General features: G+C 45.3%; 1 protein-coding gene across 2 annotated transcripts in view; it reads right to left on the bottom strand.

Annotated features, from left to right (window-relative positions):
• Window positions 1-10,222: 10,222 nt before the first annotated feature.
• Window positions 10,223-17,150, bottom strand: part of LOC119391360 (venom metalloproteinase antarease-like TtrivMP_A) — a 104,677-nt gene continuing 97,749 nt past the window's right edge. For both annotated transcript variants that reach the window (XM_049414754.1, XM_049414755.1), the window contains 3 exons: window positions 16,556-16,712; window positions 14,075-14,203; window positions 10,223-10,349 (listed from right to left, as the gene is read on the bottom strand). In XM_049414754.1, the coding sequence (XP_049270711.1) occupies window positions 10,314-10,349; window positions 14,075-14,203; window positions 16,556-16,712 (322 nt within the window). In that variant the 3' untranslated portion in view covers window positions 10,223-10,313. The remainder of the gene's footprint in view (window positions 10,350-14,074; window positions 14,204-16,555; window positions 16,713-17,150) is intronic.

Here is a 17,150-nt window from a genome sequence, read left to right as displayed (position 1 = left end):
AAACAAACCAATTTGTAAAGTGCTATTTATATATTGTAAGAATAAATGCATACCCAAGAACGCTGCATTGCGGTACACCAGTTCTTACTATATTATATGGAGTATTCGTGCTCAACGATTTCCACAAACTGCAGCGTCTATCGACAAAGGACTGAACACAGTAGGGTGCTACATCTAGAAAGCCTTATTTTTGTAGTATTTGAAATAGTAGTTTAAAAATTTGTGACTCATTCCACTCTGTGAAAATGGATGAGCAGCCAAGAAGTGCAACACACGACACAGAGGTGACATGGCGGAGGCCAATTTGACATCAAATGCCCAGGTTGTGAACGTGTCTGTCAAGGTTCACACACCCGTGCAGAGTCTGCCGTGACATATCGACAACTACACCGCCATCGAGGTGCACATTAAGCGAAGTTTGCTCGCCAAGCCCGCCTACAAGACCACATTCTCGGCTTCGCGACATGCGCCGTCTTGTGTGATGTGCCGCATGCGCTTGGCCTTTTGTGCACGATCTCCATTAGAGTTTGCCGCCCGCCAGTGCTGTTGATATTCCCGTTACTGTTCCTTTCGTCTTTCCTCGTAGGCACGTTGCTCGTCGGGAGTCCTAACTGTACTTAACTGTATCATAGATGCTGCAGAACGTATATGGAATGTGCTACTCGGCCGCGGCTGGTTTCATTTATTTTATTGTGCGCGAGCATGGATGACTTCTTTCTTTACGAGCAGGCGTCACAATGACTCAGCATGTGGGAATCCCTTGTAAAAACCACTATTGAGTAGTGATTGAAAATTCGTTGAGAATTTATTAAAACAACCGAGCAGAAACACTGGCGTTTGCTCAAGATATATTAATGGTTGCCGAAATCCGGACACAAGATACACTGATGCAGCAAAATATTCAGGAATCCCAGCCCATGCCGTGAGCGTAGTCGACAGTAAAGGAAAAGAGAGAACGGCAGCTAGCACCTTAACTACGGAAATCGATACGGCTGAAGAAACAGCCATAGCCCTGGCCATCTCAACCTGTGCTGAGGAAGCAATCATACTAACCGATTCACAAGCAGCTTGTCGAAATTTTCAGAAAGGAAGAATTTCCAGGCAAGCCTTACAAATACTCACAGCTACAGCAAAGAAGAACCTACCAGAAACGTACATCGTTTGGACTCCGGGTCACGAGTCCCTGATGGGAAATGAGGCAGCCGACGCTTCCGCCCGAGCTCATGTTCACCGGGCCTTCCCACAGGACTCACTTAGGAGGAAAGATGATGTACCCAAAAAGTACAGCGACATCTTACAGCACTACAGGCTAGGCCGAAGAACTTATCCGCCAGCTCACCCCAGCCTAAGTAGGGAAGAGGCAGTAACCCTCAGGAAGCTGCAAACAAACACTTACGTTCACGGTATATTACTTCACCGTATCTCACTGACTGAGCACTCGTACATCTGCAAGTACTGTGATGTCCCGGACACTCTATGCCATATGCTATGGGGATGCAAACAAAACCCTAGCACCGCTACACTGACCGAAGAGCAGTGGGAGGCCAAGTTATCGGACCCAGACCTGAAGAATCAGCGAAGCCTGGTTCAACGGGCACGAGAGATGGCGAAGGCCCGCGGCTACCTGGAATAAGGAGGCCGCCCATCTTGGGCGCACAGCGCGCTTGCTCAAAATAAACGTTTATTCTCTCTCTCTCTCTCTCTGTTCAGAAAAAAATGATGGCCTACTGTTGTGCAATTATTGCGTACCAGTGTTTGTATGAGCGGGTATTACCAAGCGTGTAAAGTATCGAAACTTACATGGCTTGTTCGCGCTGCCAGAGAACTGGATGAATTGACACAGAGAAAGGCACACACAGGGTGAATAGAGTATTCGCGCCATGTATTCGCACCAACTAGCCCCCATAGCAGCTTTACTTTTAAATGCGAAGCATTTCTTAGCGAACCTTTGGCACTTTGAGCGTTTCTATCTATCTATCTATCTATCTATCTATCTATCTATCTATCTATCTATCTATCTATCTATCTATCTATCTATCTATCTATCTATCTATCTATCTATCTATCTAGCCGCCTACGTCTGGCTGCTCTCATAATAGCCTCCTTAACCTAGTCTAGACCAAAATTGGCACGGGAGGATAAGAGGATTTGACGCATACGATTGTCGGGTCATGACATGAATAATGTGAAAATCCTGTCGCGTACGTCGTCAAACCCTTTCCACTAGCACATGCTGCTAGGCACATTACGTCAGAGCCCGCAACTGCCGCAAGGTGTCGCCCCGCAGAGCAAGGCCGGCTGGTCGCGCGCTATACACAGGCGTGGACGCGGCTGTACAGTAAAGGTGATTTCAACAGCACTTTTATAACAAAGTTTTGTGTGTCCAATGTATACGAGTGAGTATCGCCTTCCGGATCGCTGGCCTGCCTTCGCTTCTCGGTGGAGACCCAAACCGTGCTGCAAAGAAAGCCAAATTACGGGTGCCCTCTGGCTAATATCTTTATTTGCATCTGCCTCGAATTTTCGCTCACGGCCAACGCTGCTTTTTTGCTCGCAGCCAAAGACGCCGACGCCGACACCGAAATTTCTGCGAAATGAGCTCTTTAACGCTATTTCGGGCATGACATAAAAGTATATACCCATGGATAGTGAGGGCTTCGGTGCATTGGCACGTTATACAACGCCTGCCGGTAAGCGGTGTCGACTAGACCGTGTATCTGAAACCTCAGCGCAACGAGCTATCAGATGAACGTGTTGTGCCGGCGATTATCTTTCCTTTTCATTTTATTTTATTGCCACTACTGTTGGCAAACGTACGCCACCGCACCGTTTGCTCCATGCAAAAACCGTTGCAACTTGAACTCTGTAACTCGAGCTTGCGCACCATGTCTTATTGCGACAAAGGAAATAACGCGAAAAAAGGATAGATTTGCTTTGTTGTATTGCGTCATCAAGCATGCACAGTGCGAAGGTCGTTAAAGAGCAAGCTTTACATAACTTAATAACAGCGATTACCGCCTAACTTCGGGACGGGCTTCGTAGCGCTGGTGCTGTATCCGGTGTATCCATCCGCGTGGCCGTTGTGTGACGTCAGTTAAGCACGCGAAATTCTGATGTGCCGGTCGCGCTCGCCATGCTCGTCTCTTCTCGCTTTGTTTCGTGCTCTGTGAGTGCCGTAATTCACGGAAATTATGAACGCAGCTGTGTAGAAGCTACTTCACGGCATATTCAGTACTCGTGTACCTGCATGAAAATACTACGTTCCTCTGGATTGACTGTTAGTGGCTGTTATACGCAGACTGGAGTTAAGCCTAGTCCCGGAACATTTCCTGCGGAGAAATGGACGCCTCAGTTTGGGTGCGAGACTCTAGCACCTTCATTTCTGCTTAGATAGAGGACGGACACGATCACCTTGATGTGCGCTTACCATTCCTTGGATTTGCGGATTCTTTAAAGGGGTCATGAACCACTTTTCCAAGTAATGATCTAATGACCTCAGTATCGGAGTGTACTGCTTCCCGAATCGATTGCCGCAAAAATTTCTCGAATCCGTCAAGAATCAGCGGAGTTATGGGGGTTTGGCGCACGCTCCCAGTGCTTTCTCTCTTTTCTCGTGCCGACGAGCGCACTGGAAGCTAGACAGGGAGGGATGGCATGGGGGAAAGAAGTTACGTCAGCGCGCGTCATGAAACGCGATCGCTCTCCCGCTGTGATTCGCTTGCGCGAGTGCGGCTACCGTGTACTGAGGAGTGCGGCGCGCTTCAAGTGGCGGCACCCCGCGGCAAGAAGCGCATCTGATCCGATCCCCGCTCTCGATTTACGTCGGCTATCGGCCAATAAGCATGCTATGTCTCTTGCGACGTAAACTGACAGATCCGCGACGTACAGCGGACAGACGCCCCGCCCACCGACGAGAGTGAGAACCGGCCTCTGTTTGAAAAGAGGGCGCCTGGGGAAACGGCAACTTCGCGCTCCGCTTGTGGCCATTACGCGGCGCGCACGACTGTAATATTTGGCAGAGCAGTTCAAAGCCGTGTCAGCTTTCCGCAGGATGTGTTTTTTCAACCAGCCCAAGGGGTGCTTCATGAGCCCTTTAAACTACAGGCCTCTGTCCTTGTTGAAGGTAAGTTCATTTTTTTACTTGTGCACACTTTTATTCAAAAACCATGGAAAATGAAAATGCGTGTTTTGTTGCATCACGGGCTACATGTGCGACATGTTTCAAAAGTACGGGACGGCCTAATTTTTGCGACATGCATGATTACACTGTCCTAATATAAATGTACGTTACGATTTCCGTTCACTTTCGAACGTACTAACTTTTATTGGTGACGCTTATTAGAGCATGTTTCAAGGTATACATTATCGTTTACGTTCGAGCGCCTGTACTACTCTTCTTACTCTGCAAACCTACTTTGCGCTACTTGCGCTATATCAGAATAATTTCGTGTGGGGGTGTGAGTGTTTAAAGTCGTGTTTTAGGGAGAGAAGTTGGGCGTCGTTCTAGTGTTATGATGTTACTTTACCTTGACTGTTTTGGCACGCGCCTTCAAAGTTGTCGTCCTCCTGCGTGTCGCTTCAGCCTGGTTAATTGTAGCATGTTCTCCCCTTTGTAGCCGTGCGATGTTATGGAGTTTTTGCCTCACACCGCCCTCTTCTAGGTACGGACTTATGCAACAATTTCCCCACTTTGTTTAATCTTGTGATGGTCGGCATTCGTGAGCTTTTACCAAGTACTGCTCACATATCAATATGTGCTGACGACATTTGCCTTTGGTCTTCGACGAGGAGTATGGCCAAAGGACACACATTTATACCGATGGATCAGTCTTAGCCGACAGCTCCACAGGTGCTGTTGTTATTCCGGCCTGCCAAGTGACTGTCAAGTTCAGGGTGTCACACGGGACGACATCAACAGCAGCGGAGCTTGCCGCCTTACGTGCTGCTATCCTCTATATCGCGGAAGCCCAGCCTCAAAAGTGGGCTGTCTTTTGCGACTCTAAGGCATCCCTTCAGAGTCTGCAATCAGCATTACGACGAAGGGTGCACGAGCAGTTAGTGAACGAAATGAGAGAAGCTCTTCACCAAGCTTTATCGAACGGACATGACGGTGTGTTCCAATGGCTGCCGGGACATTGTGGTATTGTGGGTAACAACCTCGGAGATGATGCTGCTCGGTCCGCTCACGAGGATGCCCAGACAACCCCAATACCCTTGTCGAGGACAGACGCTGCAAAGGGTCTACGCTCGTTCGCTGACACCATGACACAAACTTGGTTGAGTTACCCCAGTGTCTGTAACCGTCGCCTGCATGAACTAGACCCATCGAGGAAGCTCCAAGTTCCATCGCACCTCTCCCGCCGTGATGCAACTTTACTGTGCCGCCTGTGGTTAGGAGTAGCTTTCACGAAGGCGTACTCTTTTCGCATAGGAATGGCAGACACCTCAAAATGTGACTCGTGCAATAGCAACGAAACGATAGAACATCTACTGTGTTTCTGTGGACGTTTTGTGAACGAACGAAACGTTCTGCGCGATGCGCTGAGCAAGTTAGACGACAGACCGTTTTCCGAAGAGAAGATCCTCGGATCGTGGCCCTACGCATCGCAGGCCAGCAAAGCGACGCGAGCATTACTGCTGTTTTTAAAATCGACCGGCTTAAACGACCGCTTGTAGGCATTCGATGGACAGGTGCATATGTACCCTGACAGTGCCTTCTTCCCTCTTCTTTCTTTCTTTTAATCCCTTCATCCCTTCCCCCCAGCGTAGGGTAGCAAACCGGACGCGCGTCTGGTTAACCTCCCTGCCTTTCCTTCATTTCCTTCCTCCTCCTCCTCCTCCTCCTTTTCTCATATTTTTTTTGCACGTGGGACTCACCCTTTATATTTTGAAACAATTGCTAAACCAATTTAATTACGGCTTTCATCACTGATGGTGGGGTTATTTGCAGTTTTTCGCATAAATAAAGATAGATGTCCGCGCATTTGCGCTTTTTTTCTTTTCCTTGGGCTCTTGAAAGAAAAACGAAAGGTCACAGAACTTACAAAAGAGTTGACTTATCCCAGTGTCTGTGTCAGGGCTGAGCAGTATCGCGATACAAGAGTATCGCGATAGTATTTCAGAGATACTTTTGAGTATTTATATTTCTGTATCGAGATACATTTGAAAAATGTATTTGTATCTCAGTAGTGAAATACATTTACGATGTATCGCCTGTATCGCGATACTATGCAGGACACGGGTATTTCGTTACATTGTTTTTTGTGTCGGAAATGAGTTGAGGCGTGTTTCCAATGAGGGAATGGCGTTTTTTTTTTTGGTGCCAAGAAAAGCAAAGGCGCGCCGCCGGTCGCCGACAGATAGGGCGGCGATGGTTTCCCCTCAAGCACAGAATGGTCCATGTGGTAAAGCGCGCGACGCCGCAGACGGCAGAATCGCGGGGGCAGTGTTGTCGGCCTCTGCCGACGAAAGTCGCTGTCTCTCAAGGTCAGTGCAGCACGCCTAATTTTTTTTCGGGTGGCAAGCCATTACTTCGCGACCCCCCGTGCGGATACCGCCTTGCAACAAGCTTTGCAATGCTTCGGGTGCGTTCAGTTCTCAAAGTGCCGGCACTTCCAAAAGCAGTTCCCGTAGTCGCGGCGGAAGTGACTAGAAGATGGCTATCTTTGACGCGCTTTCAGCCACCTCTCGAATGTCAGGGTGCGTTCCTAATTGATTACATGCGTGAAACGGTCTTTTGTGGTAGCAGGCTCCCCCACCGCCGGAGCCGACTTCGCCTGTTGCGGCTTTCTGAAATGGGTGCTGGTTGCGTCGGTGGTGGTGACAGTTTCATTGAAGCCGATAGGGTCAGACGGCTTAGGATTTCGAAGATGGGGACAGACTTCGGATTCTGAACAGTCAGAACAACCCAAGCGAGGGCGGAAGTGTTTCGGTATCTAGATGACCCGAGAAGAGATATCGCTACGCTGCAGGGCAATACGGCTATGAAGGCGATATTTATTCACTATAACACGAATTTGTGCTCGCCTTCAGCGGTATATCGACTTTTTTTCTTTCGTGAGTCTTGTGCTGAGGCTGAACCGACGCTGTTAGAAGACAGCCTATTTGAGAAGCCTACACAGCAACCTTCTCAGCAAAGCAGATCTTCAAAATAAAATGTGTGCTTTTTCTCAATTCACTGGTGTTCATATAGTGATTCGAGTGATTTGCTTAAAGTGTGCTATGTCTAGCATAGCTTAGTTTGTGCGCCAAGTATGTCGATTTCTGTGTCCAATCCTTGTTATTACTGTTGCTGTGAAATGGTGTACTTTTATTGCGATTGATACTTGTAATTATGTCATTATTACTAATTATGTACGTTGTCCCCTGCAATGTCTTAACGGCGCTGAGGGTACTGGAATATATAAATAAATGAACTGAACGTTTCGATGCGCTGTAACTTTAATTATAACATTATGCTGCACTAATAAGTGTCTTTGCGTAGTATGAGCATCCTTGAAATAAAAAAGTATTCAAGTATCCGTATCGCTGTAACTGTATTCCGGAATACTTTTTTCGTCTTATTGTAAAAGTATCTCCGAAATATCCCGTTGCGTTAAAGGCAAATGTATCTCAGTATCTGTATTTTAGGCTTCCAGTTCATGTATTTCGATATCTGTATTCCGGAATACTCTTCGGAGTATCTCTGCCCAGCCCTGTCTGTGTACGTCCCATTCCGTTGACTTATGTGCCCGTGTCCTGGTATTTTATTTCTCGCCCAGATTACGTTGTTTTCAGGTTTACGCGCAGTTTGAAGAATTGAAGAATAAAAGTTTTTGGTATTGCAGTTATTGAAAGCGCGATCTGCTTCCGTGCAGTTCTGCCTTACCTGCTGTAATTCAGCTGCAGTGAAAGTAAACTGACCTGATTTAAGTTATTATTTGCTTTTGTGCACATGTAGCTTGCTGTTTCCCGTCCAGAGTGAGCTGGCACAGTCTGCCACAATCACACTCCCACTGTGCAGGCCTCCTGTAGTTCGTTATGCAAGCATACATCAGCAGTGCACATGTACAAAAAGCTGTGTGCTCATATAAACCCACGAAAGTGAACCCAGCAGCTTTTATTCACGTTACGAAAAGTGTATATGAACCCCAAGCGCACAATCGGGAATCGCAATATATATTTTAACCACCTGTCTTAGTAGGCATTCTTTAAGAGGTTCTATGTGAGACCTTTTGAACAATGCCTACTCAGGCACGTGCCTCAGTAGGCATAGTTCCCTGTTGAGGTAGCGTCTTTCACTTGTATTTCTACAAAAATTCAACTATTAAAACATACTCTATGTGTACTTTGAATACATCAACAAATTTCAGTGCTGCTTCAATTGTAGCTCAATAAGTATTCAACGGAATAGTTTTAAAGAATTCTCAATGCACATTGTACTAGAAATAATAAGTCCAGTATTGTTCAACTACTTCTCTGTCAATAAAAGTTCTGTAAAATTTCAGTGGCCAATTTTCAATAGATGTCAACTATGAAATCAATGATTTTTCAATGGACAGATAATTACTCTTCAATGCAATATGTCAACATTGACCAAGGGTTTTTCAATAATTTCTCGATACGATTTTTTGTAAGGGAAGGCAAGCTTTCAATTATTCATTGTGCTCGGTTTCACATACTACGCTTTCATCGGATTTTCGCAACTTTCGTACGGTCTTCGACTTTTGAACCAATCAGACGCGACAACCTATTCAGACCAGTGAGGGAGGGATGACTGGGATTAGTTCATTTATATACCTATGGCAAAGAGTTTCACGCTTCTTTTTTCGTGAGATTTCGCATTCTATAACTCGATCATTCTTGCAAATTACATTTCTTAATGCCCTACGTGACTTTATTGTTTCTTCAAATTTCTCTGTACGCCCGTGTTTCTGGGGGTATATGCAGGACGTTTTCATCGCTGTCACGTTCCTCAAAGCCCGGTTTTCCATTGAATACTCATACACAGTATCGCGCAATACATTATATCAGGATTTGTCACACATAATTTTTTCATCTGCGCTTCACCGCTCCTTATATTCCCATATTCCAGGACATGACCTACTAAAACGATTTCGGAAAATGTATATTTCTCCTAATACAAACACCTTCTTTTATATACTCTATACTGAGACACTGCCGGTGAAATCATGGTCGCAAAAAAAGGCATTTTGGTTTCTTCAGTTACCTGTCATCTCTGCTATGTACCAGAGAAAATATAGCACTATTTCATTAGCTGCAAGGATGTCATTCTGTTTTGGGATATCCTTCAGCGAACTCTAAAGAGAGATTTTGCCATTAATTTTCATACTACACGTTACCTTCTCCCAACGTCCCTTGATGATGTGCCCTTCGATAGGTTTTTTGTTATGAGAATGCACAGTTTGTGGAAAACACGTATGCAAGATTTTAAGGCAGAACCAACCTTCGCTTCGAATATGCTTTTCATTCGTAAGACTATTCATCTCAAGGATATTTATGAAAAACTTAACATCAGACCGGACTTGCACCCCATCTTGTCCAGGTGATGATCTTTACCAGCCTCCCTGTCTGACAGATTTTGAAGAACTCTTCCTGCTTTTATGGACCTCTACAGTGCATAGATGTTAGCCTTTTAATGCTTGCTTACTAGCGTTTGTGCGATTATTGTCACAAAGTGAATGCAAAACTACGTTGTAAAGCTTGTGACAATTTTAAATACGCAGTTTAATAAATTCCATGGAAGAAAAATAGGTGCCTGGAGAGCCGAGTGCTTACGACGCTCGCCTTCGGATTGTGAGTACGCGGATTCGAATCCCGCCTCGGAAAGAAATCTCTTTCTCTCTCTCCCTTTGTACTCGTTCTCTAGCCCATCAGAGTCACTGCATCCCACGCTGGACAAATCGGCGCATGTGTTTAGGGAGCGAACAGAGGAGGAAGAAGTTGAAGAAGAGGATGAGCAGAGCGCGTGCCTGTTCATGAGGCAAACACACGGCAAACCTCCAGCATAACAACTGCGCCGTAAAATTGCTATTTGGCCTACTTTTCTCGTTACCGAGTCCAGAGGACATGTTTAGCTCTGGAAACTATTGCCTATTTTTCGCGTTCATTGTATTGCGGCAAAGCAATCTGCGACCGCAGAAGAGAAAGTCATGATACAAGCAAATAGTTCACAAATGCGCGCTGCACGAGAAATCAGTTCAATTGAACGGCATCCATTTATAAAAAAACGACCTTTATTTTGCACAGTGAGTGACCATCTGCGTGGCAAAGCGCTAACTGTACCTTTGTTCATTCAGCGATGTCGCACTATTTCACTTGGGGTCAATGCAGACCATGTTGTGGCATATCTGTGAAAGAAGAGGCAAGAAAATTACTCATTTTCTCGCTTCGAGATAACTTCAAGCGATATTAAGCGCTGTCAATATTGGAATCGAGTGAATTTATCCTGTGCATGCATTACCAATATGACTGCTTGCAGTACAAGTCTCCACATGCTACCACACATTGAGTTTCACACAATTATGAAGCTTTATGCTACCACGTATCTACTGTTTCTCCACATTTACGCATTCATTGCACATATGTGAAGTAAATGCAAGAACATTTCTGCTACGAAGTTTTCGGGAGTGTAGCGCGACGTCACCTTACGCCTGTGTAGCTCTGTAGTTGCAGCATATATTTGCTCCGCAAGCATTGTTGATTTGTTTGTCAGTGCTTAACACATGCACAGATAATGCGTAATTTGGAAGAATAAATCAAGCAAACCAGTTTTTCTTCGGCCATTTACGGTAAATGACCCCAGAAGTCAACCAAAGAAAAAAGCAGCTTTGCTGCGGCTTGACAGAACTCCGGGTGAAACCTTCTAGGTGACAACTGCTTGGACTTAGCTGCCGCTAGGCCTGCATTCTGCTTTCTGGAAGAGAAATGCTGGGATTTGCCTATAGCTAGGCATATATCTACCAGAACGAGCCTCATGCAAGGTACGGGTAGAATGATGTTCGTTCAGCTTCTTCTTGCTGCTGTTGTGGCTGTTTGACACACGTGTTGCGGGAAGAGGAATGCCTGCGTGTGCGTGTGGTAGCGAAGAAAGCACATATTCATGCCTTCTTCTATTCCATTCCGCATTCCCCCCGTGCACTCTCACTCTTCTCTTTTCAGGGGCATAGCCAGAATTCTTTCTTTTGTTTGGAGGGGGGGGGGGGGATATTCAACCCCTCTTTATTTATGCTCGTCTGTGCGTTTAAGTGTGCGTGTATGTATACGTATGAAATATTTGAAAATTTTTCGGGGTTTTGAACCCGCCTTGGATACGCCACTGTCTCGTTCCCTCTTTTTTACGTACTGCAGCTTCTTCTTCGCGTTTCGCTCTTGTACAGTCGTGAGCGCGCTTCGTGAACACGGGAGCGCGTACCGCACGGTGCTATCGGTGACGCCTAGATTCAACAACAACGCAAATTTCACACATGTTCATTGCATCAGCGGCGTGGTTATTTTACTATCGCGCAAATCGCGCCATAGGTGAGCGCCTTCGAACAAGGTAATGCCAACATTAAAGCTTAACGGACCACTTGAGCGCGTGCTCAACGGCCTGTCGGCGCCACTTAGCGATGCGCCACGTACTGTCGGCTGCAACGCTTGGTCGGAAATTATTCTTGCTACTAACTGCCATATCGATTTTCTACTACCACGCAGCATAAGGATCCAATGTATAAGGGATCCTGTGAGTTATTCCTTCCCGCTAAACAAATCAACTGTGGAAGAATTCCATCGGCGGAAACATAGAGGGGAGATTCACGCGCATGCGTGAATCTGACCCGCTATATCGCCACTATATTTTCCCGTAAAAAGCGTCAGCTACTCACGAGGATGGCTGGCAGTTGTCTGATGAATGAAGTTGTGTAGTGATCTCTTGTCGGATTCCAGTAAGGTGTAAAACTATGGAACAGCATGAACAGCTATACTGCGTCAAATTTTACCAAAAGCTTGGCGGTAACCAAGGGGACACGAGTGGCAAGATTCCATGAGCACCTATCATATAAAGGAGTTGTGCAAATGCTTCAAAGGTGACCGCACATAAATGGACATCAAACCATGCTGAAGCAGACTCTCAAAAACGCGAAATGGCAATGTCGTTGAGCAAGCCTTGTTATTAGTCCTAAAGATTCGTCTCCTCACACTCCGAGAACTTGCAAACGATGTCGGGGTAAGCATAGGATCAGGACATTCAGTTTTATCGTGATGCCGTGCCTCGCGGCTTGATGATGCATCCTCCAAATCGGCACATCTGATTCAGACATTCTGCACCAAACACAAGTTTCCTGTAATTCATCAGTGTGCTCCTCCCCCGACATGGCTTCGTGTAACTTTTGGCTGTCTTCGAAGATGAAAATTCTGCTGAAACGAAATTGATGCTAGTTAAGAAGAGACATCTTACGAAATGCGATGGGTCGGCTGATCACCCTTCCAAAAACTACTTCTACAAGTGCTTTCAACAATGTGTCCAGGAGCTGGCAGAGGTGCATGCATTGCGGAGAAGACTGCCTTGAAGGAGATTAGGGGTTTGTGTCTTCTAATAAAGAAAATGTATTTCTGATAGCCAAAGGTTCAACACTTTTTAACATACTTCCCATATCGGCTCGTGCGATGTGTTGCGACTGATAACAGTTATATATACTGCTCTCTTGCTCTCTTGACACAGACACAAACAGGTAGTTATGAGTGTCAAAAAGTGCGTCGCGTTAAAGAGAGGAAGATATGAAATATTCGTGTACAGCGAGAAAATAGACAGGTTATTGATCAAGAGAGGGATGCGTCTCGGGCGCAGCGCTGCTGTCTCTCACCGGTGGCGTAGCCGGAAATGTCGCGAATAGTCTGTCGGCCACACAGTCGACTCTTTTGCAGTCGACTCTACAGTACACTCTAAGAAAGGTGTACTTAGATGACGTGATGCGCACTGGCAAAATACTAATAGCTTCGGGTTATTGAAAGTAGGTGTCATTAATAGCACTGTGCGGCATGCGCCCCAATGTTCACCCTAGGCCTTCTCACAACTGTACCTGTTTGGTCCCAGTATATTGAATACTATTGTTGCTAAAGTATGACGCATAATTACACGTTCTTGTTGTGCCACACCTGCAGACAGCTGTCAAGAACGCACACAACAAGCTTAAGCTGCGTATATTACCCCTGTGTCGGGAAGGCGGATGAATACTGGGCTACGGGTTAGCATGGTATTCCAGTACGGAAAGCCTGCCTTGCCGTCACCGTGGTTCGACCCGGTATTGCGTCTATCTCTGGGTTCGGCACACATTTCTTGCTGACAGTCAACGGACAACGACAACAAATGTTCCTGCCAACTTGTCAGTAAAATCTTCGGTGTAAAATAGCCAAGGTATAATGGGACGTCAGAACGTTTGAGTCAAATGTGGATCATAAGCATTTAAAGGACATATTACTGTTGTTGCGAAGAAAGATATTAGATCAAGAATGGGTTTGTTAGGAAATTCTGGAGCAATATTTTCGTTCTGTACGGTTCCATGTATGCAGACAATGCTCTAAATGCTTTTTTCAAACACTTTTGAAATTTTTTCTCAACCATAGCAAATGCCACATTGCGCAGTTAAACTAATTTCAAATGTCTTCAGTTAAAAAAATAGGGGAAGCTGGAAAGTTTTGTTCTTTCGTACTTTAAAATACACCGCGTTATATTTTTTCAATATTAATTAGAAGATAACTTGTACTAAGCAGACGATGTAAAAACCTATGCGGCGTCTTGAGTAGGTATGTTAAAAAGGGCGTGAAAACACGGGCACAAGTAGTGAAGACACCACAAACGCCGTTTGTGGTGTCTTGACTTTTCTCTAGTGTCCGTGCAAGCACGCTGTTTTTTAGAATGCCTACCAACTAGCTCAGCTCTCTCTTAGTCTTGAATCGGTGGGCGATTTCACCGAGCACAGAAAGCCGTTTTTCTTTCTTTCTAAACATGCGTTTTTGAAGTGGTACAACATAAACCCTAAAGCACACGTGCAGTCTCGATTTTTATTTGATCTACGAACATAAAAACATTTCTCACCTTTCGAGGCTCAGATTCAGAGCAGGCTGTGCCATCTATTGCAAAGGACGTGCGATTCTGCATCTTTGTCTTGCTGTGATTATCGTATACCAAACAGCGAAATACGCACTGCTCGAGGTCGGCATCAAGCTGCACAGGAAATTTTATGCAGTTGCACTCAATGTGAAAGCTGTAGGAAGTGCGGAGCAGTGATTCACCTGCCCTTCGGCAACACTGGCATTCGTGAGCAAGCAAGGGCTGTCGTTCCAAACGTGCAGCGTGCTCGTCGTCCATGGTGGGAAAGGAAACCTTCATTTGTCATGCAGTGGCGACCTATCTCCTCCTCCTTTCCCTCTCTTCATTTTCCTCCTCACCCTCACATCCCTTTCTCACTTCCATGCTATACTGTCTATACACGGCTGTGCTGTGCTCTTCCCTACCCTTCGTCAATTCCCTGACGCTCCACATCACTACTTTTCACCCTCACTTTCCTTTCCCACCCCTTGATGTGCTGTACTACACATGACTATGCTCTATTATGCTTTATCTTCTTCCCTCCTCATTTCCGTCCTCCTCACCCTTGCTCCCTTTTCCCGCTCCCTTGCCATAGTCTACTATACATGGCTATAGCTTGTTTACCCTCTCGCCCACTGCTTTCCCTCGTCCTCACCTTCACTTCCCTTTCCAACACCCATACTATATTATACTACATGGCTACGCTATACATGATTTTGCATGTATGGTGCCATACACAGCTATGCTATTTTTCCCTCTCCCCTTCCTCTTTTTCCTCCTTCTCACTCTCGCATCACTCATCCTCATCCTTACTTTCCTTCCAGCTGCCTCCCTATACTATACGTCACTATGCCATTTATTTATTTATTTTACCCTCAGGGTACACTGTACGTTGCAGAGGGCAACGGAAATGCACAAGAATAAAAAACAAGAAACAGAAAGCACATGCCATACATATACAGCAAGCGATTGAGGCAAAAAGATGAATACTGCTAGCACCTTATATCATAAAAAAGCAAATCATGAAGAATATTTTTATTTTTATTAGATGGTGAAGACAATGAGCAAAATAAATCAATCATTGAACAGAAGAATATTCTTAAATTGAATGGAGCCAGTGATGCTTGTTAACGACGCAGGCAGGGAATTCCATTCATTACAAGTTCTTGGGAGATATGATTGGGCGTATGTTACTGGGTTGCAATGGGAGACAGTGACTTTTTGTTGGTGATTAAGGCGAAGAGAAATGAAGGGAGCATGTTCGCTTATTAGGGAAGTTTTGGATTACTATAAAAATTTTATGAAACAGGCAAATGCGATTCGTTTTCGCGAGTAGCTAGTGGGATGAGGTTTAGGCATGCCTTCATTTGGGTGACACTAGCTGAACGATGGCAGTTAGCCAAAATGAAACAAGCTGCACCACGATTCCGAATGGATTCCAACATGTGTGATAATGTTACCTGACCAGAGGCCCAAACAGATGAAGCGTATTCTATTTGAGGATGGACGGGTGTGATATGTAGTAATAACATTACTGCCGATGGAGCAAGAACGAAGTTTCTTCGAAGGTAACCCAATGTTTGATTAGCTTTGGGTGTAATTTCAAGGACAGAGTGTAAGTTATATGGACGATGAAATACCATTAAGATGTTACAGTTTCAAGGGGGTGACTATGAAGAAACTAAGTTGGACATGTTGGATTCGACCGAGAAATCCTCATAGACTTGCATTTTTAATGTTTAGTTTCATTTTCCAAATATGACACCAATGAAGTATGTTATTGATATCTGCCTGCAGAGAATTAATATCGTTGTCATTAAATATTTTACAACAAATCACACAGTCATCGGCGTATAAAGGACTTGTTGACGTAACAGTAGTAGGTAAGTCATTTATATCAAATGGGAATAGCAGGGGACGAAGTACTGATCATTGAGGAACCCCAGAACCAATCGTTGCAGTTTTCTAGTAATGGATGCTGTTTCGATCGGGGACTCGTCGGTGATCAGCCGTTTCTGATGCGGCAATTTGATTTTTTATTCAATTTATCGAGTTGACTTGTGATTGCACGTTCCCACATTCTTTTGTTGCCTGGATATGAATAGCATGACCGTCGTTGTTGACTGAAGCAATTGAAGTGCTATGTTGAGTAGGAGGAGGAGAGGTTGAGGAGAGGAAGAGACGCTACTTCTGCAACCTTAGTTGGGAGCACGGCTCAGCGCCCAAGCACGTGGATGAAGGTTCAATTCCCGGCATGGAGGAAGGAAACACTTAGGAGGGAGCAATGCGCAATGCGAAAGAAAGATAGAAAGAAAGAAGTAGCACCTCAGGCCAAGCTTCGCCTGCTCCTATTTTTCTGATAGGGCAGGGGAACCTGAATTTTATAACCTTGAGTTCGGTACCATGGTTGGTAACGACGTCATCAATCCAATCTTCGAATATGCGCGAAGAATATAAAATACGTTTTCTGCTTTAAAGCCATCCTACCTTTATGTAAGTGGAGTTTTTGTACCTGGGCGGCCTGTAGTATTCCTTGCAGAACGTTGGCCCATCCATCACATCTCCCGGAAGGTTCGCCGCTTTGTTTGGCAGAGAAATGACGTGACATGCATTGTCTTCGAATAAGCAACTCGATTCGTTCAGCCTGCAGAATGACAGGTATACAGTTAAGACTCGATCTATCGAAAGCCGATTTTACGAAGTTCCCCATCTTAAGAAGAAATTTCCATTCTCCGGCAGGTGCCCATAGGGTTTAATGTTGTAATCAACCCGGATTAACGAAAATAACTTGGCTCCTAACCCGATTTAACGCATTTTATACCCCCCAAAACAGTAACAATTGGGTGATATCTTCCTAAATTTGGCATTGACGTTTTTCACTGAGCGTGGACTCAACGCTGTCGAGTTAGAACGTGTAGCCGCCATAGTCACGACCATAGTTTTATTGGGACGAGGCTGCACGCTGCTCACAGGCACGAAACAATGGACTGAATAGGCACTACCGCTCTTAAGTGCAAGATGGTTCTAGAGGCCGCTTTGATTTATTGTACCTGCAAATGCCCACGCAGGGAAACTACGGTGG

The sequence above is a fragment of the Rhipicephalus sanguineus genome, chromosome 4 (genome assembly GCF_013339695.2).
Source record: "Rhipicephalus sanguineus isolate Rsan-2018 chromosome 4, BIME_Rsan_1.4, whole genome shotgun sequence".
Lineage (NCBI taxonomy): Eukaryota > Metazoa > Arthropoda > Arachnida > Ixodida > Ixodidae > Rhipicephalus > Rhipicephalus sanguineus.
Note: the sequence above shows the minus strand (reverse complement) of the source record. Positions and strands in the feature narration are given on the sequence as shown.